The sequence below is a fragment of the Giraffa tippelskirchi genome, chromosome 5 (genome assembly GCF_054371585.1).
Source record: "Giraffa tippelskirchi isolate mGirTip1 chromosome 5, T2T-mGirTip1v1.2.pri, whole genome shotgun sequence".
NCBI classification, from domain to species: Eukaryota; Metazoa; Chordata; class Mammalia; order Artiodactyla; family Giraffidae; genus Giraffa; species Giraffa tippelskirchi.
In genome coordinates, this window is record NC_137279.1 from 24,931,899 (window position 1) to 24,957,837 (window position 25,939).

The following is a 25,939-nucleotide window of genomic DNA, read 5'->3' on the forward strand; positions in this document are numbered from 1 at the left end:
ACCACACAATTGCACTCATCTCACATGCTAGTAAAGTAATGCTCAAAATTCTCCAAGCCAGGCTTCAGCAATACGTGAACCGTGAACTTCCAGATGTTCAAGCTGGTTTTAGAAAAGGCAGAGGAACCAGAGATCAAATTGCCAATATCCGCTGGATCATCGAAAAAGCAAGAGAGTTCCAGAAAAACATCTATTTCTGCTTTATTGACTATGCCAAAGCCTTTGACTGTGTGGATCACAATAAACTGTGGAAAATTGACAGTGGGCTAGCTGTGGGCCATTCAAATAGAAATTAGTGAAAGTTCCTAGTTACAAAGGATTCTCAAGCTTTGGGGACTGTTAGATGCAATGGAGCAAGGTGCACAGTCTTAGGAGTGTGACAGACAGAAAGGAATGTTGCTTTATCAGTTTCATACCATTTCACTTTTGGAAGAGACTAGAAAGCATGAATGTATTCACAAGGCTGAACTGAATTCACTGAAGTTCAGGTAGCTTGAATTCTGAAAGAGTCATGTTCCTTGTTTGGATTGGCACTTTGCTCTTAAAGCAAATACTATGAATGAGCCCACATTACCTACTGTGGCAATAAAAATAAATAAGTTTATGTGGCTTAGTTCCATAATCTTGGGCTCATGATTATCCTAGCTATTGATTAATATAAAATTTTCTGGACTAGTATTAAGTCTGTAGCTTTAATTAGACTGTACATTTTATCATCATATACTTAAATAGCAGAGTATCATAATTAACATACTAGAGTTGATAGTTTTTCTAGGAGGTTAGGTGAAGATGAAACCTACAGGCTTTTTTTTTTTAATTTTTGGCTGTGCTGGGTCTTCATTGCTGCTGAGGGCTTTCTCTAATTGTGGTGAGTGGGAGCTACTTTTCTTTGTGGTGTATAGGCTTCTCATTGCTGTGGCTTCTCTTATTGCAGAGCACAGGCTCTAGGCACAAGAGCTTCAGTAGTTGCAGCATGCAGTCTCAGTAGTTGTGGTTCATGGGCTTAGTTGCTCTGAGGTACATGGAATCTTCCTGGACCAGGGATTGAACCTGTGTCCCCTGCATTGACAGGTGGATTCTCATCCACTGTACCATCAGGGAAGTCCTACAGGCATTTGTTTTTCTGATGATTTCATAATTTAGTTTCAAATCAAGCATACTGTTTGATGCCTTGTCATTTCAGGCCTGCTTTATCTCCCTGGAGGATTTATATGAAGGCTTCGATTTCTTCTGGCCATCCCTGGAATATAAAATATGGCTGAAGCTTGCTCTCAGTATTGCCTATCAGTATTTTGAATCAAGTCTTGTTGATGAGGTAAGTTGCATGATTAAAATATGAATGAAGTTTTATTTCCTGTATTTTTTTTACAAAATAAATTTCATATTTTGGAGACAGAGAAAAGAAGGTATGTTTGATCTTCCAAAGTAAGATTTCAGAATCTTTACCACTCTGTTATTCTGAGTTCCTATAGGTCATTGGTCCCCTTGTGACAGCTGATTTTTCCCATGCTACCCCCAATCATCCCTTAAAAATAAGAGAGTGAGCAAATCTTAAATAGGTAGATCCCCAAGAATCAAGCATAGCATTAATTAGTGAGTTACTGACCACAAGTTTGGTGTTTGTTAGTTTATTCTATCTACCTATGTTATTATAAATTATTTACCTTTTCAAATTTTTATTGAGTTTATACCAAGACTCATCTATGAACTTTCTCTTCAAAAAGTAGTGGTTCAGGTCTGTTCTTGGACTGGTACAATTTACAACCTATGTTTGCATTCCATTTAGTAATTTTTTGAGCCCCTACCATGAGTCAGGAACTGGGGAAGTGACAAACCTGAAGTTTAAGAACATTCATTGAATTGTGATACTGAATATAAATATTGGGTTAAAAATGAGCATATATCAAGAGAATTAGAAGACAAACCACAGACTGGGAGAAAATATTTGCAATAGACATATCAGATAAAGAACTATTATCCAAAATATACAAGGAGCTTTAAAACTCAACAGTAGGGAAAAAACCCAGCCTGATTAAAAGATGGGCCAAAGATGATAATAAATTAACTTCACCAGAGAAGATATATGAATAGCAAATTAATATGGGAAAAGATACTCCACATCATATGTCATCCGGGAAATGCAAATTAAAACAATGTGATACCATTGTTGTTGTTGTTTTTCAGTTGCCCAGTCGTGTTCGACTGTGACCCCAGGTACCGACTGCAGCTCGCCAGGCCTCCTTGTCTCTCACCATCTCCTGGAGTTTGCCCAAGTTCACATTCATTGCATTGGTGATGCCATTCAGCCATCTCATCCTCTGACACCCTCTTCTCCTTCTGCCCTCAATCCTTCCCAGCATCAGGGACTTTTCCAGTGAGTCATCTATTTGCATCAGATGACCAAAATACTGGAGCTTCAGCTTCAGCATCAGTCCTTCTAGTTAATATTCAGGATTGATCTCCCTTAAGATTAACTGGTTTGAGCTCCTTGCTGTCCAAGGGACTTTCAGGAGTCTTCTCCAGCACCACAGTTCGAAGGCATCAGTTATTTAGCATTCTCCCTTCTTTATGGTCCAACTCTCACAACCGTACGTGACCACTGAGAAGACCATAGCCTTGACCAAACGGACCTTTGTCGGCAGAGTAATGTCTCTGCTTTTCAACACATTGTCTGGGTTTGTCATTGCTTTCCTGCCAAGAAGCAATCGTCTTCTGATTTCAAGACTGCAGTCACCATCCGCAGTGATTTTGGAATCCAAGAAGAGGAAATCTGTCCCTGCTTCCACCTTTTCCCCTTCTATTTGCCATGAAGTAATGGGGCCAGATGCCATGATCTTAGTTTTTTTAATATTTAGTCTTAAGCCGGCTCTTTCACTCTCCTCCCTCACCCTCATCAAGAGGCTCTTTAGTTCCTCTTCGCTTTCTGCCATTGCAGTGGTATCATCTGCATATCTGAGGTTGTTGATGATTCTCCTGCCTATCTTGATTCCAGCTTGTAACTCATCCAGCCTGGCATTTCTCATGATGTGCTCAGGGTATAGGTTAAGCAAATAGGGTGACAGCAGACAGCCCTGTTGTATTCCTTTCTCAATCTTGAACCAATCAGTTGTTCCATGCTTCTGTTGCTTCTCGACCCGCTTACAGCTTTCTCAGGAGACAGGAAAGATGATCTGGTATTCCTACCTCTTTAAGAGCTTTCCACAGTTTGTCATGATCCACACTGTCAAAGGAAACAGAAGAGAAATGTTTTTCTGAAATTCCCTTGCTTTCTCTATAATCCAACAAATGTTGGCAATTTGATCTCTAGTTCCTCTTCCTTTTCTAAACCCAGCTTGGACATCTGGAAGTTCTTGGTTCACATAAGGTTGAAGCCTAGCCTAACATGCAAGATTATAAGCATGACCTTACTGGGCTTCCCTTGTGGCTCAGCTGGTAAAGAATCCGCCTGCAATGCTGGAGGCCTGGGTTTGATCCCTGGTTGGGAAGATTGCCTGGGTTGGGAAGATCCCCTGGAGAAGGGAAAGGCTACCCACTCCAGTATTATAGCCTGGAGAATTCCATGGACTTGATAGTCCATGGAGTCACAAAGAGTCGGACACGACTGAGTGACTTTCACTTCACTTACTAGCATGGGAGATGAGTGCAATTGTCCAATGGTTAGCACATTCTTTGATACCCTTCTTGGGGATTGAGATGAATATTGACCTTTTCTAGTCCTTTGGCCATTGCTGGGTCTTCCAGATTTGCCAACATAATGAATGCAAAACCCTGATGGCATCATCCTATAGGGATTTGAATAGTTCTGCTGGAATTTAATCTCATCCACTAGCTTTATTAACAGCAGTGCTTCTTAAGGCCCACTTGACTTCATACTCCAGAATGTCTGGATCTGGGTGACTAACCACATCATTGTAGTAATCTGGTTCATTAAGATCTTTTTTATACAGTTCTGTGTATTCTTTCCATTTCTTCTTGATCTCTTCTGCTTCTATAGATCTCTACCATTTTTATCATTTATTGTGCCCATCTTTGGGCGGAATGCTCCCTTGATGTTTCCAGTTTTTCTGAAGAGATCTCTAGTCTTTCCCTTTTTGTTGTTTTCTTCTATCATTAAGCATTGTTTATTAAAGAAGTCCTTCTTGTCTCTTCTAGCTATTTTTTGGGACTCTGTGTTTATTGGATGTACTTTTCCCTCTCTCCCTTGCTTTTTGCTTCTCTTCGTTCTTCCACTATTTGTAAGGCCTCCTCAGATAACCACTTTGCCTTCTTGCTTTTCTTTTTCTTGGGGATGGTATTGTTTGCCGCCTCCTGTACAGTATTACGGATCTCTGTCAATAGTTCTTCAGACACCCTGTTAACTAGATCTAGTCCTTTGAATCTATTCATTACTATTGGTAACTCTCCTCTGCTCTTCCCCAGTAGCGTACTGGACACCCTCAGACCTGCGGGACTCATCTTTTGGTGTCATATCTTTTTGACCTTTTATACAGTTCATGAGGTTCTCATGGCAAGTACACTGGGGTGGTTTGCCATTCCCTCCTCTAGTGGATCACGTTTTGTCAGAACTCTCTGCTATGACCTGTCTAGGGTGGCCCTGCAGAGCATGGCTCATAGCTTCATTGCGTTTGCAAGCCCCTTTGCCACAACAAGGCAGTGGTCCATGAAGGAAGTGATACTGTTACACACCTATTAATTGGCCAGTGACAACACCACATGCTGGCAAGGGTGTGGAGCAACAACTCTTCTTCATTGCTGGTGAGAATGCGAAATGGTACACAGCCACTTTGGAAGAGAGTTTGGTGGTTTCTTACAAAACTAACATACTCTTGCCATATGATCCAGCAAGCACTCTCTTTGATATTTACCCAAAGGAGTTAAAAAACTATGTCCACACAAACACCTACACATGGATTTTTTTTTTTAAACAAATTGAAGTATATTTGATTTATAATGTTTAGTTACTTCATGTGTATAGCAATGTGATTCAGTTGTAATATATATATTATATTCTTTTTCAGATTCTTTTTGCCTTATAGATTATTACAAAATATCAGTGTAGTTCCCTGTGCTATACAGTACACACTTGTGGGCTATCTATTTTATATATAGTAGTGTGTATGTGATTATCCCTCCCTCACTCTTTGGTAATCATAAGTTTGTATATGAGTTCATTGGTATCATTTTTTAAGATTCCACATGATAAATGATGTCACATGATATTTGTTTTTCAATGTCTGGCTTCTTTCACTTAGTATGATAATCTCTAGGTCCATCCATGTTGCTGCAAATGGCATTACTTCATTCTATTTTATGACTGAGTAATATTCTATTGTATATATGTACCACGTCTTCTCTATCCATTCCTCTGTTGTTGGACATTTAGGTTGTTTCCATGCCTTGGCTATTGTGAATAGTAGTCTAGTGAACACTGGGATGCATGTATCTTTTCTCTGGATATATGCCCAGGAGTGAGACTGCTAGATCATATGGTAGTTTAATTTTTAATTTTTTGAGGAACTTCCTACTTTTACATAGTGGCTGCACTAGTTTACAATCCCACCAATAGTCCACAAAAGATTCCCCCTTTTCTCTACATCCTTGCCAACACTTGTTACTTGTTGTCTTTTTGATGATAGCCTTTCTGATGAGCTGGTTTGCATTTCCATGACAATTAATGATGTTGAACATCTTTTCATGTGGAATATACTTTCTTCTTGATAGCGTGTGTTATTTTATATGATTTATAGAAAAAAAATCTAATTTTATTGTAGGACCTAAAGTTTCAGAAGTGTGTAATGCTCAATGATGCATATGTGGAGACTTTATCAAGCTATAATGAAATGAGTATAGATAACATGAACATGAAATTTGTTATTCTTGTGTATGGCAGTGTTATTGATACCAAGACAGAGGTACCATATTTTGCACCTTGCATTTTATCTAAAACCTGTGAACAGGTAAGGAGGGTCTTTTCTTAAGGGTCTTCTGCTTTTCATGGTGCCCCATAAGTGACGTTAAAAACTCAACTAACCACCTTAAAGAAAGTTAGGTTTCCCTAAACCTAGAAAGACCCTATAGTTCTCACCTGCCCTGAACAAAACAGTCAGAATGTCCCCAGGGCTTGTGTGCTGTGTTGTGCAAGTTGTGCTCTGCCTGAGAGTGTGCCTGAGGGGCCAGTGGGGCAGGAATCTGCCTGCTCTCTGCTTGCCAAGCTCTTTGCCCTGGCATGGGCTGTGCCTCCCTAGAGAAGAATGGGGAGCATTTTTCCTAGTTTGTGTGCAAGGCAGTGACATTGCTTGCTAGGATGGTTCTGGAAGTATCTGCACTGGTCGATAAGAAGGGAGATGCGTCAGGGTCGTGTCACTTTGTTGCCACATTAGGGCCTAGGGGCACAACTCAATAGAGGACCCTAGGCCTCATCATGCCATGCCTCTGTAAGGTAGGGGGAAGTGTGAGTGCCTGGGATATAACAGGGGATGGGAAGAATAGAAGCCAGGTCCCTAATGGGTGAAGCCACTTGCTGTTAGACCACAGCTGTGATGTGAGGACAGAGCCCAAGTATGAGGAGGACTAAGAGGCTATGAGAAGAGCTAACATCTCTTTATTCTGGTAACAAGTTTCTCCCCTTTGGGAGAGACCCTTCCTGCTTGTTCAGGCTGAGAAAGGTCATTAATTTAATGAAAACTTGAGTCCTAGAAAAGTTGGTAAAGCTCCTAAAAAGTGCATTTGCCACTTTCCTATCATACTTATTTTGTCAACCTCTCAACAGTTCAGAAGGTGAAGATAATTTTTTTTTTTTAAATAGAAAGTGAAAATTACTTTAACTTTGAAATAAGGGGTGGGGGACCATGGGAACAATCCCCACAGTTTTGTTAAGACACCAGAGTTTGGAGTCAGGCATACTTGGATTTAAGACCTGATGCCTGTGCCCACGGAGAAGGCAATGGCACCCCACTCCAGTACTCTTGCCTGGAAAATCCTATGGACGGGGGAGCCTGGTAGGCTGCAGTTCATGGGGTCGCTGAGAGTCGGACATGACTGAGAGACTTCACTTTCATTTTTCATTTTCATGCATTGGAGAAGGAAATGGCAACCCACTCCAGTGTTCTTGCCTGGAGAATCCCAGGGATGGCGGAGCCTGGTGGGCTGCCATCTCTGGGGTCGCACAGAGTCGGACACGACTGAAGTGACTTAGCAGCAGCCTGTGCCCACTAGGTGTGTGAGGCTAGGCACCTAAGAGAGGTGCCTCTGATCCTCAGTTTCCTCTTACTAAGATGAGGATAATAGCAGCAGCCATCTCATAAGGTTCTTGTGGGGATTAAATGAGATAAAATGTGATAATACCTAGAAATGATAGTTATATGTGACTTACATATGCTGCTTGCATTCTGGGAGGGCAGATTTTGTGGCAGTTGGGGCAAAAGCTCAGAGAAAAAAGCTTGTTTTTTTCCTATCTGGGAAGGCTAGGGCCTGAGCCCTTGAATGTCAATGTCGGAATAAAAGTAACTCAGTGGATGCTGGGGATTCCATTTTCCAAATTGGTTACAAGTAAGGTGTAGAAATTTCCTTTCTGATATTTATAAAAATGCAAAAGATAACTTCCTGGTCGAAGACTTCTTAAAATTATTTTACACTTTTGATCGCTTACCGTTTCACCTATTAAGCCATGTGTCCATGTAAGAATCCATTCATTCATCTGTTCTTCCATCCTCCCATCCACCCATCCCCCACCTATCCAAGACTCTTTGAAACAAGGTAAAAGAGGATTTGAAATGAAAATGAAAGCTTTTAGGTTGGAGGCTCATTCTATGTTTTGGCTTATTTTTTTTTATATTCTTTGTAAAGGCTAGGAGGCAGCCAGTTTAGAGCTCAAAGAATGCTCTTTTGACTGATTTTGACTTTTCTCCTTTAGGTGCAGGGAACTTCAGATTTAAGCAAGCTGTTGGTTATCAGAGCACCTGCGCCTGCCAAAAATGTTGGCAATGTCAAGGTCATGGGTAAGGGGGTAGCTCTTTAGTGGTAGGCAAACCACTGAGAAAGAATTTTGATACGTGAGCTTCATTTTATTCCAAAAAAATGATTTGAGGGCGCTGTGTGCGTTTGTCATCTGTCTCCATTCTTGGGGCCACCCTGGCTGCCACACTGCTTCAGGGAGGTCACATTTCAGAGACTTTCAGACACTGAAGTCCAGTGTGTCTCCCTCCACAACCCTGTTGGGGGTAGCAGCTGCTACCTTTACTCTGGTCCTATAGGCTGGAGCCCCATAATGCTGCTGGGGGACAGAGCAGGAGTTGGGGGGTGGGGGAATAGACTCACACAGTAGGTCCAGGTGTGGGAGCTGGTTTTCTCTCAACGACCAAAAGGAATATAGAATCTAACCCATGCTCATGGAATAGTCCAAGCCATGGTCACAACCAAAACTCAAATGACTTGCTTTGAGGTGACTTTGATAGTCACTACATAATTATTGGCACTAAGTGCGTATGAGTGCCCATTTGCTTATATCATGGTGCTAAGCATCCTGTAAAGAAGACTTTCTAGGAAGGCCTTGCTGTAGGGAAAATGCATTCAAGATCTTTCGTTCAGTGCTTAGCATCCTGCCTTACCAAGCCCAGGGTCACCATTTCCCCAGCTACTCCAGCTTGAAAACACAATCATCCTTGATTTGCTCCTCTAATTTAGCCTTCACAGTGTCTTTAGGTCTGCCGCTTTGTTGCTTTCACAGCACTCCTGGGGCACAGGAGTGTATGGCAAGGCTGGGAGCTCAGGGTCTAGTGTCAGCCCCCATAGGGCACCCCAAGGGCTATTGAGTTGGCAAAATTTTTAAGAGTGAGGGAAATATATATCTGCATTCCCCCATGAGTCTGGGATGAAAGTCACAAGTGTCAAGCCCATGGACTTGATCCAGCCAGTACACTGTATTTGGCTTACATCTGTATTTTCTTTTAAAATTTTAAAATTGTCAAGAATAAACATCCAGAAATTTCACATTTAAAAAAATACAGATTTTGAGCTTTTCTTAAAAAAAAATTGGAAAGTCTTCGAACACTCAGTCCTTTTGTCTATGTGTGGCAACAACCAGATAGAGCTGAGCATTGCTGGCTCCTACACAGGAAGCAGATGCTCTGTGGTTTGCCACAGTCCACACCACTCCCTCTTGTGTTATATCCAAACCACTCGGTCTGTGTGACCTGCCTGTTCTCATTTGGATTTGCCAGCCCTTGTATTGAACTTTTGGGAGCCTAGTTCATAAATCTCCTTGAGGGAAAACTGTAAAAAGCCCATTTGAATGTGGAGACTTACAGGGAGGAAGTAAACTGAGATTTCAGAATATCCTCTTGCTACCAGTACTCTGAAATTCCTAATGTAGTTTTTCTCTTTTATGCATTTATTTGGATTGGCTCAGGCAACACTGGTCTTGGAATGACTAAGAGAGACTACCACTGGAAGAAAAAAGATGAGGTAATTAACTTGACACTTTGGATTTTTCTTATTGTGACTATTAAACTACACAGTGCAAATAAATTGTGAAGTCAAGCAGCAACATGTAGGTGGCGAGAAAAGAAATGCTTAGTGGCAATGCTTTAATATGGGAAAATTGGGATTAGAGTTCACCTGAATTACTTAACAGTTAAAATTATAGAATATTTTTGAAAATCGTAATTTTGTTGTGATTCCCTCTCCCAATTTCCCCCCTCCTAATTCCCTTCCCTGATATTTATTTATTTTAAAAAAATTAATTTTGGCCGCACTGGGTCTTCATTGCTATATGTGGGCTTTCTCGAGTTATGGCAAGCAGGGACTACTGTCATTGTGGTGCACGGGCTTCTCATTGCAGTAGCTTCTCTTATTGCCCAGCACAGGCTCTAGGCATGCAGGCTTCAATAGTTGCAGCTCCTAGGCTCTAGAACACAGGCCCAAGTAGTTGTAGCACACAGGCTTAGTTGTCCCTCGGCATGTAGAATATTCCCGAACCCAGGGATCATTGGCAGGCAAATTCTTAACCACTGGACCACCACGGAAGTCCTCCCCTGATATTTAGTTCAAAAGTAGGGATCTCCAAAAAACAGTAGGGATCTCTGGGATCAGGGATGGGGAGGCCAATCCATCATGCATACAATGAGACACTACCGTTTAATTATGGATGTTTCTCTTTGGAGTGTGTATTCCCATGGATCTGTAGGTCTCTGGTGTGGGGGTGTGTGTAGCACAGGTTGATCATGGGCATTTTCCTAGGGTTTCAATTTTACTTGACAATCTTTCAAAGGGAGATGTTAACTCATTTTACTATTAGGTTATTTAAAATGTTTTATATTGAAATAAACATACTATGGCGTAGGATGACAAATTTGCATGAATTTAAGATAAAACAAGGGGCCTACAAATATTTTATTAGGGAGAGTCACTTAGGTGTTGCCCTGATGACATCTTTTCCTAGTTTCCTCAGCAATCAGAACTAATTTAGAAAAGTTTGAGAAGTGCTGGAAACTGTGCCTAGAGTTAGGGAGGGAGAGGGCTGGTCACACTGGGCAAGGATGATATGGAGGCAAGTCTGGTGGGGAGGAGGGTAGCCTGCAAAGCTTGTTACTCAAGGGATCTCTGTGAAGGCCCCTAAGAGAGTTCACTTGGGCCAGAGCCCACTGCTGAGTGGAGTGGATTGAAGACAGCTGTGACAGAGCAACAGGACAGTGGGCAAACGCAGGAGGGGGCCATGTAGCAACAACAGTGGAGCCAAGAATGGGCTTCAGGAGCCTTCAGCACCCTCCCTCCCCCAGTTGCCAAGTCACTCCAAAAAACACGTCTTCTATGAAAAAATGATGTGCTGTGGAAATGCAGCTTCATAAGTCTCTTGACCATCACATCCCCAACCAGATCACCACCCTAAGAAACTTTTAATAGAAATTCTGGGCCTATGACTATCATTTATGATAGTCAGGGTGGTCTGCAGTGTGTCTGTTGGGGAAAGGAAAGTTGCATTGACCAAACTGATGGTTATTGGTTCCTCTAAACAAAGCAGTTGAATTCCTTGCAGGCAGTCTTCCTAGGTCATCCTCTCGTCTCTCTTAAAGGGATCTATTTCACAAATGTGACACCTCATTAGGCGTCTAGTGATTTGGCTTGTCGCTTGCCACTGTCTCTTCCAGGTCCCCTTATTTTAAAAATTCTCATTACAATTTAGGAGAAAATTTTACAGTTTACCTTGCAATCAGTCACAAAGTTAACAGGAATTCAACTCTCCTCACAGTTCTCTTTAAGTGCACTTTGATACACTACTCTAACTAAATGAATGTATCTCTTTACAAGATGATGCTTGTTGGGATAGTGATGCACATGTACTTACTTACTCAAAGTCCTTAATATGTAAGCTCTTCTAAAGGGAGTGTTCCAGATAATAAAATGGAAACTTTTCAGTAGGTTTTCTGATTGCACTTACTGTTTTTCTTTTTTTCTGAAATGCTCATAGTCTCATATTTTACTTTTGACTTTCTTTTATAGTTGGAAACTGGATCCCATTTTAGAAAAGGACTTTAATGGCACTTACGTGATATGTGGAGTCAGTTTAGAGACTGAGCTAATATCCTGACTCAAGTGCTGAAATATTACCTGGCAACGAGTTTACTCACAAACTGCTAAAGCAATTTATCTCTGCGTTTATTTTACAAACAATTTTGATGAACTGCTGCAAAAGCTCTAATTTTAAGTAGTTGCATTTATACTTGAGATGTTCAAAATCCTTCAGATATCTTAAACTTATGGTTTAGCAAATGAAATCCTGCATCCAGCTGAGAGCAACCTATGATAGAGTAGAAGTTATGAAAAGCATTGTACAGTTAACCCACTACTCTCTAAAGCATAGGAACTATAATTTTGATTTGTGTTATTGCTACAACTAGTGCCTCCCTAACATTTTACAGAGTAAAGTTATTTCCCCCCATCCTCAATCTAGTAAATATTGAAAAATGGAACACGTTCCATAACCTTAGTTATTAAAAGCAGTTTAGGAGAAATTAACAACCTTACATTGCACAGTACTATTTAATATCACTTTTCATTTTACTTTAAAAAGTCAAATAAAATTGAATTTTATGATGATTTTTTAATATTTAGGATCCATTATTCCTTTTCATTTCAACAAGATTTTAAAAGAATACATGATTCTCTACTCCAGGGAAAACCATAATAGAAGAAAGAATAGAAGAAAACACAAAAGAAAAAGTCAAGCCCCTCCAGGTACCTAGAACAGGGCAGTATTTCTCAGAGTGGCTCGTGGAGCACTTACATGTCAACAAATGTTAAGTGCAGCCACACCTAACAGCAGTTCTGCAGCCAGGACTGTCTGGCTGTCTAAGGAAGTTACCACAGACCCGGTTTCCTTTCAGACTCCCTGTCTTTCATCGTTGGCCTGTGATTTTTATCCTCGGGGTGGCAAAATGACATCTGTAACTCAGTCATCCCATTTGCTTTTCAGTGAGGCAAGGCACTTTCAGGAAGAGACCCCACCACAGGCCAACACTGTCACATGACCACACCCACCTATCATCTTAGGATGAATTTTAAATGGTACCTCAACTTGCCACCCTTAATTCAATCTGGGTATTTTTCATGAAGAATAAGGGGAAATGGCTACGGTGAACTGCAGTGTCTGCTGTATACTGCATCACAATCACCTGGGTTGTGACAGATGAAGAACTTCTGGCCACTTGTGGAACCCATGTCTGGGGGAAGGGGCCTGGCCTGCTTATTTTAACACACTCCTCATGTGGTTTAATGCATATTGAAGCTTGAGTTCCACAAGATAGGGGATAAAGAAGTAGCAAAAAAACAGATGTCTGCTCTACAATCTTATGAGGCACATTATCATGTTATTTGAAATAACTAGAGGACACTTAATTCTATGTGTATCAGTTAGGATGCTTTTGGCCTCAGGTACCAAAACCCAACCCAAAAAGGCTTAAACACTAAGGTGATTTATTTTTATTACTAAAAAAATTTTATTTACTTATTTTTTTGGCTGTGCTGAGTCTTCATTGCTGCGCAGGCTTTTCTCTAGTTGCGGAGAGTGGGGACTACTCTCTAGTTGCGGTGTGTGGGCTTCTCATTGTGGTGGCTTTTCTTGTGGAGCACAGGCTCTCAGGTGCACAGGCTTCAGTTGTTGTGGCAACAACGTGGGGTCAGTAGTTGCGGCTCCTGGGCTCTAGAGCACAGGCTCAATAGTCGTGGCTGCTGCTGCTAAGTTGCTTTAGTCGTGTCCGACTCTGTGCGACCCCATAGACGGCAGCCCACCAGGCTCCGCCGTCCCTGGGATTCTCCAGGCAAGAATACTGGAGTGGATTGCCATTTCCTTCTCCAGTGCATGAAAGGGAAAAGTGAAAGTGAAGTCGCTCAGTTGTGTCCGACTCTTAGTGACCCCATGGACTGTAGCCTACCAGGCTCCTCCATCCATGGGATTTTCCAGGCAAGAGTACTGGAGTGGGGTGCCATTGCCTTCTCTGATAGTCATGGCACACAGGCTTAATTGCTCTGTGGCGTATGGCATCTTCCCGAATCAGGGATTAAACGCATGTCTTCTGCATTGGCAGGCAGATTCTTTATCACTGAGCCACCAAGGAAGTCTGGTAATTTATTATTTTATGTTATAGTAGTCCAGAGGTGGGACGGGTTCACACTTGTTAGACTCAGTGAAGATCATGAAAGGTCAGATGTTTTCCTTTCTCTCAACTTGGCTGTTGATCTTTATAGCCTCTTCTATGGCTGGATCCCTGCTCCCAGGTTGTAAGTTAGCTGCAGCAGCAATCAGTGTCTCATGTTTTCTTGTTTATATTCAGTGTGAGAGAGAAAAAAGGCTTCTAGTTGCTCGTTTGAGAAAGAATTCCTGTAGAAACTCATGATCCTCTATTTGTGTCTCAGTGCTCATTGCTGAACCAATCACTGACAAAGTGGCAATGACTTTTTAACTAGTTAACGCATCCTTTAAGTTTGAATCAAAGTTGTATTTCCTCAACTTGCATTGCCCAAAGCAGTGGAGGTCAAATTTAGTACATCATAGTGCCAATTCACTGCATCCAAGTGGCATCTTGATATGCCCCTTTAGACACAGCCATTCTAGCTCCTTACCCCTTCCTGAGCCTCTCAGTGAGAATTCTTACCCTCAGGGGAATGGTTGGAGGTAAGGTCAGACTTTTGGCAAGTCCACCCAGGAACCTCAAGTCACCCAGGAATCTTAGATGGCTATCTCTTCTAGCCAAAGCATTTGCTGATTCTGAGAAGGCACCCAGTAGACTGCCTCTTAAATTCTTAAGCTTCTCTCATAGCCACAACAGCCATGTAGTTCTTTTCACTTAATAAATTATTGGATTTATTAAATCTACTCTTCCTAAGAAATTGAGAGCAACAATTTTGGAAAGGGAAATTCTCCTTCCCATGCCAAGTTTAAAAAAAAAAAAAAAGACTTACGATCACTGCTACCCTCTTAACACATTCATTATGTAACATTTTATATTTGGAGAATACTCTCACACTCCCATAGCTTCATGGCTGCTTCATGATAGAACCAGAAATTAATTTGTGGGTACATGACCTCCCTTTTCCTTGAGTTTTTCAGCATTTTTATACTGACATAATCTACGTGGGTAGGGTAGATATAGTTAAACAAAACATCAAGGTTTGGATGCCTGAGTGATTAGAGAGGCAATGTATTTATTGGGGGAATAATTCATGAATTTGATTTTGAATTTATAAATTTAATGGCCAATGTCCCATCAATCAGTAAAGGTAAGACTCAAGTGTGAATAATTAATGTTGGAGATTTAGACTTAAGCCAGACTCTCTCTGAGAGGCAGGACTGAAGGTGAATAGCCAAGGGAAGAGAGCAGTGGGGAACCCAACAGGGAGGTGACAAGATTTGAGGATCAAGGGATTACTCAGAAAAGATGTGCTGAAGAGCACCAGATAGTCTTAGTTCTTTACGTACAAAACACAGTGACTTGGAGAAGAGGTAACAGCAAGATGCCAGCCCAGTTAAGTTTCTCTCAGACCAGCATTCCCAAGGATGACTTGGAATTTTCACCTTCCTTCTCAACCTTCTTAGCATCACCCAAATTTTACATGTGGTGAAATCAAGGAAATGAAAAATTAATGACTTCTCTAAAACATGGCACCAGTGATCATATTTTACATTATTCTACTCAATAAAAATATAGAGGGCTACATGCAAGAGATTATACCAGGTATGGGACCCTTCTTTCTAAACCTAGGACAGTATAGTAAGTCTGAGAGACTCGAGTTAGGAATCCTTTTGTACTCTTTCCAGAAAAGCAAAAGATGTCCCATCACCCTCAAGATTGGTATACTTAACTTCAGCACCCGTTAAGGTATTAGGTTAAAGGAGCTCTTTGTTGCAGGGGTCCGAGATTTCACAGGGCCCAGGTAAGTAATACGAAGGTGTGAAGTAGGCCAGGAGTTGTGATGGGATCACATTTTCATCAGCGGCTCCTCCACTTTCATTACATGAACTTTTACACATGTCTTCGGAGAGACTGACACTTCAGTGTCAGTCCTAGCAAGGAGACGAGTTGCCCTCAGGACATGAATCTGAACTAGTACTTCAAAATGTGACAACAGAATTCTCTGATCACGTTTTTGACAAAGGATTTATTTGCTGATCCCTAAGAAGCAAAATTCAGAAAAACATCTCCCTCCCCCACTGCAAGAAGAGATAATAAAACATTTTCAGCCATCCTCTTCCCTCTTCCCCTGGTGGGCCCTTTCACGTGCACATCATCGTAGAACAGACTGACATCCAGAAATTCTCCAAAAGGCACCTGGCACTGTCCTGTTGCTCATGCCCTCTGCTACACCGCTCTGACAGGCAAGTGGAGCCTTTTCTGTAGCTTTTCACTTTCAAAAGAAATTTACTGAAAAATTTTCTTGATAGCAAAATATTTAAAGATTCTCTCCCCAGGCTCATCTTTCATTTATCTACTAGAAAAGTACTGAATTGAAAAGGTTTTTTCCCCCAGTTGTGATCAAAACATGCAATACTGAAGAACTTCCAGGTTACTCTAAGTTCTTAGGTTACATACGTAGATCTGTACGGAGGAAGTTGAACCCCAAGTTTTATTCCTTCGCAAAATGGGTAACAGGATTTGATTAGAACAGCAGAAAAACAAACAAACAAACCCAAACCTGATAGTCATTCTATTGGCTTGGCCAAAACATTCGTTCAGGTTTTAAAAAGCCAAATGAACATTTTGGTCAACACAGTATGATGGAGCAAAGCAGGCTTTTTCCACCATAAACTGATACCACCTCTTGGTCATAAACCCTGCAGAGATCCAAGATAAGTCTCAAATTTTGAAAAAAATCAGCAGAGAGTACGAAGATATATGAACAGAGGAGAAAGCTGCTGAAGGCACAAAGGATCCCAAGGAATTTTTAGTGCTGTTTTCGTTTAATAAGCCAGTAGTATAGCAACCTAAAGACCTTGGCTGTGATCACACCAGAATGTTTTCAATGGACTGCTACGGGGAAACATGATGGACAGTTGGCGTCCTCTGGCTCATGGTGCTAAGTGGGCAGCTCCAGAACCAACTCCGTGGTGAGCCTATGGCTGGGGTGTGTAGCGGAGGTATTTCTTGCCAGATGGGAGCTCTTTGGTGAAGACTCCTTTAGGGAAAAGTTTTTTGGCTTCCTCTTCAGGGATGGTTGGAAGGACCATCACGCTGTCCCCATTCTATTGAAAAGACATTGAGAATGGTGAAATTCAGTCTTTCATGATGAGAATAATCAAGTCTCCTTTGCTCTGCTCTCTCCCCGAGGAATTCTGCTTTCACAAATCGATCTTTGACACTTCTGGGAAGAGAAGTATTTCCCTACCTCAACAAGAAATTGTCCTGCTTTAAACTCAGTAATGGTTTGCTACTGCATTTTAAAATTTAATTCTAAATAAGTCCTTTTCATTACCCTGTGTGACTGAACCCAGCTTCCTCTTTCACCCTTGGTCCCTACCTTCAACTCCTGCTGCTGCTTTTCCAGGCATGTTGGCTCTCCTGTTCCTTGAACGTGCCAAGCTCACTTTTAGGAAAACTCCTTAGCTGTTTCTTTAAGCCTGCAGTGTGCTCTTCCCTCCTAAAGATGCATGACTTGGTCTCTCGCTTTCTTTACGTCCTCCCCAAAGGTCTCTTTAGAGAAGGGCCTTCCTTCCTTGACAGCCAAATATAAAAACAACCCCTCCCACCTCTGCTCCCCTTCTCCCCACCTTTACATGATTACTGTCTGTCATACACTGTCACCTATGGTGCTGTAAACTTTACTGTTGGTCTTTACCCACTGGAATGTAAGTTCTGTGAGGGCAGGGACTTTACACTGATTGTTCACTGCTAAATCCCAGTGCCCACTGCGCTCAGAAAACATAGGTTCTAATGAATGGACACAGAATTTCAATGGTTTGACAGTCAGAAGAAACAAAACAACAAGACCAGGTATTCAGGTTAGCCAATTAAAAAATGGAGCAACGTTAAGAAACTCTTGTGATATTATCCATGTCCTACATATTGCAGGAATCATAGAGATTAAAAATTCATGAACAGGTTTCAGAGATTTCTACATGGGTTTAAAAGACCAAAGCTTAAGAGAAATGTTTCAAGACCTTAATACACCAAATAATTTTATATTCATGACTTAAGTGGTCAAGCTAAGTTCTGCTATAAATATTTTGCCATCAGGGAAGAGTTCAAGTTTTTGTTTTTAAATCCTTTTATTTAGGAAAAGGAATCATTCTAACCAATTAATCTGTCCAAATAACCTAACAGTTAGAAATATAGGGAGTTTGTGTTTTGTATAAAAGGTGTTAAAGACCTGAAAAATGGCCTCTCGGTAAATCCTAAACTCAGCCAGGAGGAAAAATCCTCCCAGTATATTTGCATGCCAGAAACATAGCCCTAGATAACACCCTAAAGGGAGCCATTCAGATGGCCCCACAGGCCTTCCAGGCAAGTTGAGTTTCTGCCCTTTTAGCATCTTTACCTTCCAGTCAACCGGGGTGGCCACCCTCTTTTCTGCTGTCAGCTGGAGAGAGATAATTACTCTTAGAATCTCATCAAAGTTCCTGCCAGTGGTAGCTGGGTAGAGGATGGACAGTTTCAGTTTCTTATCAGGACCAAAAATAAACACCTGAAAAGTACACAGACACATAAACAGGAAGAACTCCTTGAGTGTTTTTGATATTAAAGCCTCTTGTAAGGTTCTTTAGTCATTAAAAATGTTCAAGGGTATAACAAAACAAAATAACAAAAGCCCCCAAGTATCTAGAAAGATACGCCAAACAAACTGGTAGTTGGGAATAGTTATGATTTTCTTCTCTATGTTATATTTCTCAACTTGAAAGGAATTATATTTGGTTTTGGCTGTCTCAGTAAGAAAAACTGACTTATGAACTGAATCCAGAAAAGGCCTCAGGAAGGTACTATGTTAACTATGAAAAATGATCATAAAAATAATACTAATGGGAGTTGATGGTGTTGTTTACTTGCTAAGTTATGTCCAACTCTTTTGTGATCTGTGGACCACAGCCTGCCAGGCTCCTCTGTCCATGGGAATTCCCAGGCAATACTGAAATGGGTTGCCATTTCCTACTCCAGGGGATCTTCCCAACCCAAGGATCAAACCTATGTCTCCTGCTTTGGCAGGCAGATTCTTTACCACTGAACCACTTGGGTGGAGAAGGCAATGGCACCCCACTCCAGTACTCTTGCCTGGAAAATCCCACGGACGGAGAAGCCTGGTAGGCTACAGCCCATGGGGTCGCTAAGAGTCGGACACAACTGAGCGACTTCACTTTTACTTTTCCCTTTCATGGACTGGAGAAGGAAATGGCAACTCACTCCAGTATTCTTGCCTGGAGAATCCCAGGGACGGCGGAGCCTGGTGGGCTGCCATCTATGGGGTCGCACAGAGTCGGACACGACTGAAGCGACTTAGCAGCAGAACCACTTGTGAAGCCCCGTGGGAGTTGACACTGGTCCTCAAAATTTTGTGTATTTTTGCAGATGTGGGAATAAGTTTGTTCTCTGGTGGATAAGGACAGAACAAATAAGAATTCAAAACAAGAGATGCCTTATGAAGGAGGCTATGACCCACTGCTTTAAAGAGAGGGCTGTCAGGAGAACTATAGCAAAAGATTTCACAGTTCTAGATAACATGTTAGGATAACGATTTTTATGTCGATTTTCAAAAGCTGTGAATTAAGCAGTTTATTAATAAGTCAGCTGAAAAATTTTACATTGTACCAGCATTTAGATAAAAAGTAAGAGTGCCAGCAGACACTTATTTCCTAATTGGAGATATTCACCCATTTACTTGAGTTGCCCCAAGCATTTACTCGGATAGATGTTGCCTGGTCAGACTAGCAGTGAATGTACACAACTCACCACACGAGCAGTCACAGGCATGCCCTTTTCATCTTTCTCTGCTGGGTCCAGCATGCCCAACTGGATGGCAAGGTCCCGATTCTTATCATCAATGATGGGAAAAGGTAACTTTTCCGTGGGCTCTTCACCATTGTAAGCGTTGATATCCTGAAATGCAGGGGAAAGAGAAAAAGGGAAGTCTAAAGCAGGCATATCCTCTAAACGCAATCAGTTAACAGCCATCATCTTGTAAGACAGGGAAGAAAGGACCGTAATCATAATAATTTCTCTACACAATTTTAATAAGAAAATTAATAAATGAACACTCCTTATCCCAACTGTTCACTAACAGAAATAACAGTAGGGTATAGTCCTTAGGTTATAATCTAGAGCCTTTTCATGCCCAAGGCTCTTCAAATTCAGTGTGTTTTTATTGCTTTGAGAAAGCAGCATGAAACTCTCTAAAAGTGGAAAAATACAGAGTTAAGACGTCAATCCCAGGTACCTCGGGTACCCAAACACTGTAAAAAAACCATCAGTAACAATGAGTTCACATCCAGAAATTATGTCACAGGCAAAGATAATTCTGTAGATATGGTACTGATCTGACCCCTGCCTCAAAAGCACCCTGACTCAGACATTAAGCTACTGTAACAAAGATATTAAGAAATGAGAAGAAACACAAAGCTTAGAGCAAAAAAATAGAGAGTTGACTATTCACTTCAGGAACAAGTCAAAGGTAAATCTCTTACGGGTAAAAAGGCAGAGGTGAATTTACAGTAGGCCACATAAAAAGCAAAGCATTCTGAGTCTGAATTGAAGGACAATGTACTTGCTTCCGCTCTCTATGCCTTCCTCCCCTAGTGAAAAAACTTTATTCATTTTTCTATCCTGGGAAGTTTTTTGGGAAAAAAAAATCTAGCTTTATTATTTGATCTGGCATTGAAATTGCACTTGAGGTGGGCTAAGCATTATGGTAAGTACATGTGGGATACAGATAAGTCAAGTTCCTGCCTCTAAGGGAACTTCTAATTTGGTTAGATGATTTCCATAAGAAGTAGCAACAAATGCAGGATGGTAATATGCAAATGGCAGAGGCTGAAGTACACCAGCCTCCCCATGTGTAAGACTGCTGAGCTAGGAAAGGGTTTAAGAAAGGGGTAAGACTTTGACCTGGGCCTTGAAGGATGGATACAATTTTCACAAGGCAAAGGAAGGCATTCTAGGGAGAGGGAGCAATATTAATGTAACATGTAGGCAAGTCTGAGCATAAACTATTGACTGGAGAATGAGGAATTTATCTGGTAGAGTTTTAGGAAGTAAGGAAAAAGAGTTAATGCTGGAATAAGGTCTATGTATTCTGTGGAACCTTGAAAGTAAAACAGGAGTGGGTGGCATAGCAGATTAAGAACCTCTGTGGATTTTGCCACAGAGACGCCACAGGATAAACATAGCATTCATGAACTTTGAAATGGATAACAAATTATACCATGTTTCTTAATTCTATTAGCTTAACTTCCTTCCTTCTGTCACTAGCAGTCTATCACGTCACCACCACTAAAATAACAACCGATATGGTTTCATGCTACAAGCACCTTGAGGTTTCTTACATAACCAGGTGTAAAGTTGGGACTTGTTTCCTATTTAATGTGATCACAATTCTGAAAATTCTAAGGCACAAGCTCACCAGGAAACATGAGCCGGGGTGTGTTCCTATGCTTTAAAGAGTATTATATAATTGGCTATAAACTCTTCCTTTTGCCACTTGTAGTCTCAATGATTGCTATGCAGTAACTCTCAACCCTGCTGTTTGCATGACAGGCATTACATTACACCCATGAAAAGCAAAGAGCCATATGCTTTGGCTTTATTCTATCCTAAATCAAGCTAATGCCTACCGTCTACCATTTAGTATCAAAGAAAGTATCACCTTTACCTCAAAAAAGCCAAGCTACTCTATAAAATTTGTAACATGATCTATAACCTCAAAGCTTCTGCCAACAGGTAGTACCTTGCTCCATGCAAGATGGTCTTCCACACTGTCTATGGAAAGAGCAATCATCTTAATGTTTCTCTTGGCAAATTCTGGTGCCAGCTTTGCTGCTCTGCCGAGCTCCGTGGTACACACTGGGGTAAAGTCCCGAGGGTGGGAGAAGAGAATGCCCCATCTGAATAAGGAAAAGAAGGTCACAAGTGAATGAAGAGATGATCACCAACATCATGTAGCGTGAAAAATCACAAATCCTAGATCAAAAATGGCTTTCTTTTTAAAATGAATGCTTATGAAGACAATTGGAGCTTCCCAGGTGGCACTAGTGGTAAAGAACCCGCCTGCCAAAGCAAAAGATGTAAGAGATGTGGGTTCCATCCCTGGGTAAGGAAGATCCGCTGGAAGAGGGTATGGGAACCCACTCCAGTTGGGACACAACTGAAACGACTTAGCGTGCATGAAGACAATCACTTTTAAACTTTTCTGTTGAGGGATGCTTTTCAATTATCTCCAGAAAAATCAGTTCCATGCCCAATTCAATCAAATATATGACATTCAATATGGTAAATATTTAAAAAGACTGTCAGTGTATTGCCTACTTTAATAACTCCAGAGCCACCCTGAGTCCTTTTCAGCTAAAAAAACTGTGCTATTCAAACTAAATACTTACTAAAATAGCTTCCCCCCTCCTTTACCCTTTCTGCATTTTTTTTCTAAGCACAGATAATGCTGACATTCACCTCCAACAATGGATGAGCCAGTATGCCTGAATCTAGACCAGTGCCTGACTTAAATAATAAACACATTATGTAACCTGAAATAAATAGTCTTCTATCCTCTATTTATATGTAAGATTAAAGCTGACACTTGGCTTCTTTAACGTGAACAGATATAAAAACTTTTGTAAAACTAGTTTACTTATCTAACCTGCTAAACAGGACACCCAATATTTGTACCCTGACAAAACAACAGCATTTTAAGAGTTTCACCTAGCTCTTCACGTGCAGTTTCTTCTTCTTCCTTTAGACTAAGTGGGTAGAAAAAATACAGCCTGCAATGTTGATTTCTACAACTACATATTCTTAGGGAAATAGTATTATCTAAATCATCATTGCCTAAGATTAAACTTGTATAAATTTTAAGCACATTTCAAGCTAAGTCATCAAGAATCTTTGCAGTACTGTCTTCTGGGCAGCAGAAACTATTCTTTCAACTGAAAATCTTAACACTCAGTTTCCACACTCCAGTCGACTTAACATTAAAGCAGGACCTTAAACTAGTAGATTACTCATGGTAGCCTAGACGCCACGCTGACCTCCTCAACGTTTGCCAAATTTCCTCAAACACAAAGAAGAAAGCAGAGACAGGGTACCTAATTCCCACCTACATCTGCAACTCAGCTCCCAAGGTTTCAAGAAAGGAAAAGACCTTCTTATAAAAAGGATGGATGGCCCTGTGGCAAGACTGGGAAGAGAAAGGTAATATTTTTAAGACTGTGGGAGGGTGTGGTATGTTTACTTTTTTATATATAAGGGCAATAAGACAGACTTATTTAAAATGTTTAAAAATAATTAGTTATGAGTACAGTCTAGGCCTTTGAGTCTATGGTGAAGGATCTATTTAAGGGTCAGATGAGATTTAAGGAAAGACTCCAGAAGTTGAGGGGAAAAAAACGAACAAGGCAGTTCCTCTTGTATTGTTAAAGAGGTGATTGGTTAGAAAAATCAGGCCTTCTTTTTGCCTTGTGAGTCAAGAGACTATTTTGCTGAATCATGTTAAGGAAACTTGTCTGAAGCCACTTCACATCCTCCCCTTCAGAAGCCACACTCTAGTTTGCTCCTGGCTAGGAACAGGATAACCTCTGAGAATGTCTTACTGTGGCCTGTTCCCCTCTGAGTCTCCCTACTGCTGCTCTTCAGAGGAATACAATTACAGTATCCCCTTTTCTTCCTTCTTCATTTTCAAAAGACAAGAGGTTTCCTCCTTTAAGGGAGATGGTCCCAACTCACTAACCCCCCTGGAAAAATCCAAGGAAAACCCACGTTTTATTTGGTTAAGATGTACTGTGAAGAAGCTGCTTCTATCACATATATATGGGGATTGGGCTCAATAAACTCACTAAATAAGCTCCCAAACCCCTTGGCTGTTTCCAGTTGTCCAGGGGCAGGGCAGGTACCTGTAATGTTTGAAATTGTAATTTTTTTCCCCAAAACACATCTGATCAAAAACTGATAGTCTGAACTGAAATCAGTTCAACTCCATTCATGAAGAATGGAGTTGGGAAAAATTATATTCGGCACAATCCATTCATTATAGTGTTACTAAAGGCTCAAACTTATTTTTGGGGTAAGGCAGGAAATAGTACTCTCCCATACTTGACCCAAGGCAGACTTCTGTATTATTTGTTTATAGATGCAGTTTTCTCTCTCATCTTTCTACTGCTGGTTCCCTGAGAAGGTACCACTTTTAATCAGATCAACAAAAAATCCAAACAAGTAGGGTTAGCTTAAATGGTGATATCATTTATAACTATTGCTACAATAAATATGCTTCATAATAATATTTAGCTTTAATCTAGACAACCTAAGAGCTTTGGCAAGATTTTGTTTTATGCGGGTGGGGGCTGTAGGTAAGAATGGGAAGAAACATTCTCTGAAAATCCCATGGAGTTTTGGAGAAATACTAATACCTAGATACTTGAGTATGAGACTGGACATGGTCTGTATTTCTGAAGTCTTTGCCTGCCTTTAAGGTCTGAATGTTCCATTTCCATCCGTTTTCTAGCCTAGTCCTCTCTTTCAAAGAACTTAGCTTTTCCCTTAATCAGTGGTTGGGAAAAAATCTCCAGTGGCTTAAGTGGTAAAGAATCCACCTGTAATGTGGGAGGCCCGGGTTTCATCCCTGGGTTGGGAAGATCCCCTGGAGGAGGGAATGGCTACCCAGTCCAGTATTCTTGCCTGGAGAATCTCATGGATTCTCCCTGGCAGGCTACAATCCATGGGGTCACAAAAAGTCAGACACAACTGAGCAACTAACATACTTCGAAGAGGTTGGTTAGGCCTAAGAATCTCTCCCAGGTGCTCTGCAGAGGTTTGGCCTATCATTAATTCATCTCATAAAGTTCACCCTCTGTAATATATATACCTTGATACTGTTTATAAAAGGGATACAAAGCAAGAAGGAATTGTAAAACCTTAGACCACAGTGCGCGCGCGGGGGCGGGGGGGATTGGAACCCCAGAACCACAATATAAGTAGACACAGCTGGAATGTTTCATATTAAATCTAATCAACTTGAAGTTTGCTGATTCAGAAACTGTAAAACCACAGTCCCACCAATATACTCCTAGTCATAATAGTATGATTGCCAGGCTAGATCACGGGTCACCAGTTTGGCAAGGCTATGTGAGGCTGGGAGCAAGGCAGAAGGGGGAGGGGCAGTAAGAGGCACTCCGCTGTGAAACAAAAGGGCCTCAAAGTGGGGAGGTGTTGGTGTCCATGACCTACCCATAGTTACTGCAAACTGAACAATCTCAGAAAGTCCTTCCCTCAGGGTGCTCCAAGTTCTGGAATAAAGGACACACCCGCACACAGGGTGTTCTGGGTTCCTCCCAAAGCTGTTATCAAATCAAATTGTAGCAGCTGGGGGAGGCTCTGGACAAAGAGTCTTTCAGCCACTAATTTGGCAGCTGGTGGTTTAAATTTTTTTGTGCTGAGAAGCCTGCAGATACCACTGCAGCAAGCAGAACCCTCAGATAACACGCTGGGCCCTTCCTAAACCTTCAGCCAGCAGCAGTGTCCTTTGACTCTGGCCTTGGCTACCCACCTTCCCCGGGGAACGAACTGCAGAACGGAGGGAGGGAGGGAGGGAGGTGAGACCCTGGGCACAAGTCCCAGGAACTGCCCGCCGATGCTGCCCGCCCCCTGCCCACTCCAGGCCTCAGCTGGACCATGCTACTCGCACAGGTTACCCAACAGAAGTAAACCGACTCAAACTCTCCTCCGCACCGGCCTCCCGTTCCTGGGACCCGCGGGAACCCAATTTTGTTCCCCCTACCCCTTCCTCATTCGGGAGCCAGCCCAACCACGCGGGGGCCGAGAAGCGAGAGGCGATCAATTGGCCGGTGCAGGGCGGGCCGGAGGGTCGCTGCCCCTCCGCAGCGCCGCCGCGAAATAGCGGCCCGACGACGAGACGCACGTGCAGGAACCGGTGCGGGGAGGAGGCGGTCGACGAGCAGGGGGCCGAGCGGTGAGGAGGAAAAAGGGAAGGCACCCCTGAGTCCGGACGTAACCTGAGGCTAGGGCAGGGAGACGAGGTGGCCACTTACGAGTCTCCCAGATAGTCGTGGAAACGGATGCGGCCGATGGTAGTATTTGCCTCGAAGTTGGGAGCCTCGTCCCCGAGGAGGAGACCTCCGGGCATGGCGGCAGCAGTGACGCGAGGAGTAGGAGGAGGTACAGCACCGACAGCCACTAGCCTGCTGGGTCTGGCGGTGGAGGTGCTGGGGGCGGAATAAATAGGGTTTTCAGGGGCGGGACCGAAG

The 25,939-nt window shown here is 41.9% G+C and overlaps 3 protein-coding genes across 18 annotated transcripts in view; 2 read left to right on the forward strand and 1 right to left on the reverse strand.

Moving 5' to 3' along the window:
* The window catches only part of SLC9C2 (solute carrier family 9 member C2 (putative)), a 100,327-nt gene extending 82,804 nt beyond the window's left edge, over positions 1-17,523 (forward strand). For 6 of the 16 annotated variants that reach the window (XM_081493772.1, XM_081493779.1, XM_081493780.1 and 3 more), the window contains 5 exons: positions 1,184-1,315; positions 5,772-5,957; positions 7,913-7,997; positions 9,407-9,462; positions 11,497-12,093. In XM_081493772.1, the coding sequence (XP_081349898.1) occupies positions 1,184-1,315; positions 5,772-5,957; positions 7,913-7,997; positions 9,407-9,462; positions 11,497-11,532 (495 nt within the window). In that variant the 3' untranslated portion in view covers positions 11,533-12,093. Of the gene's footprint in view, positions 1-1,183; positions 1,316-5,771; positions 5,958-7,912; positions 7,998-9,406; positions 9,463-11,496; positions 12,094-16,330 lie in introns of those variants that run through there. The other 10 variants (XM_081493785.1, XM_081493775.1, XM_081493783.1 and 7 more) reach the window with 3 other exon arrangements.
* Positions 15,632-25,884, reverse strand: PRDX6 (peroxiredoxin 6). Its single transcript, XM_081493802.1, has 5 exons — positions 25,724-25,884; positions 21,418-21,574; positions 19,428-19,574; positions 18,025-18,171; positions 15,632-16,732 (listed from the first exon to the last, which is right to left on the reverse strand). Exons 1-5 carry the CDS (start codon positions 25,816-25,818, stop codon positions 16,604-16,606), a joined length of 675 nt encoding a protein of 224 aa, XP_081349928.1. The 5' UTR covers positions 25,819-25,884; the 3' UTR covers positions 15,632-16,603.
* Positions 25,365-25,939, forward strand: part of AADACL3 (arylacetamide deacetylase like 3) — a 110,544-nt gene continuing 109,969 nt past the window's right edge. The window contains exon 1 of the mRNA XM_081493789.1: positions 25,365-25,644. The gene's annotated coding sequence lies outside the window, so the exon portion shown is untranslated. The remainder of the gene's footprint in view (positions 25,645-25,939) is intronic.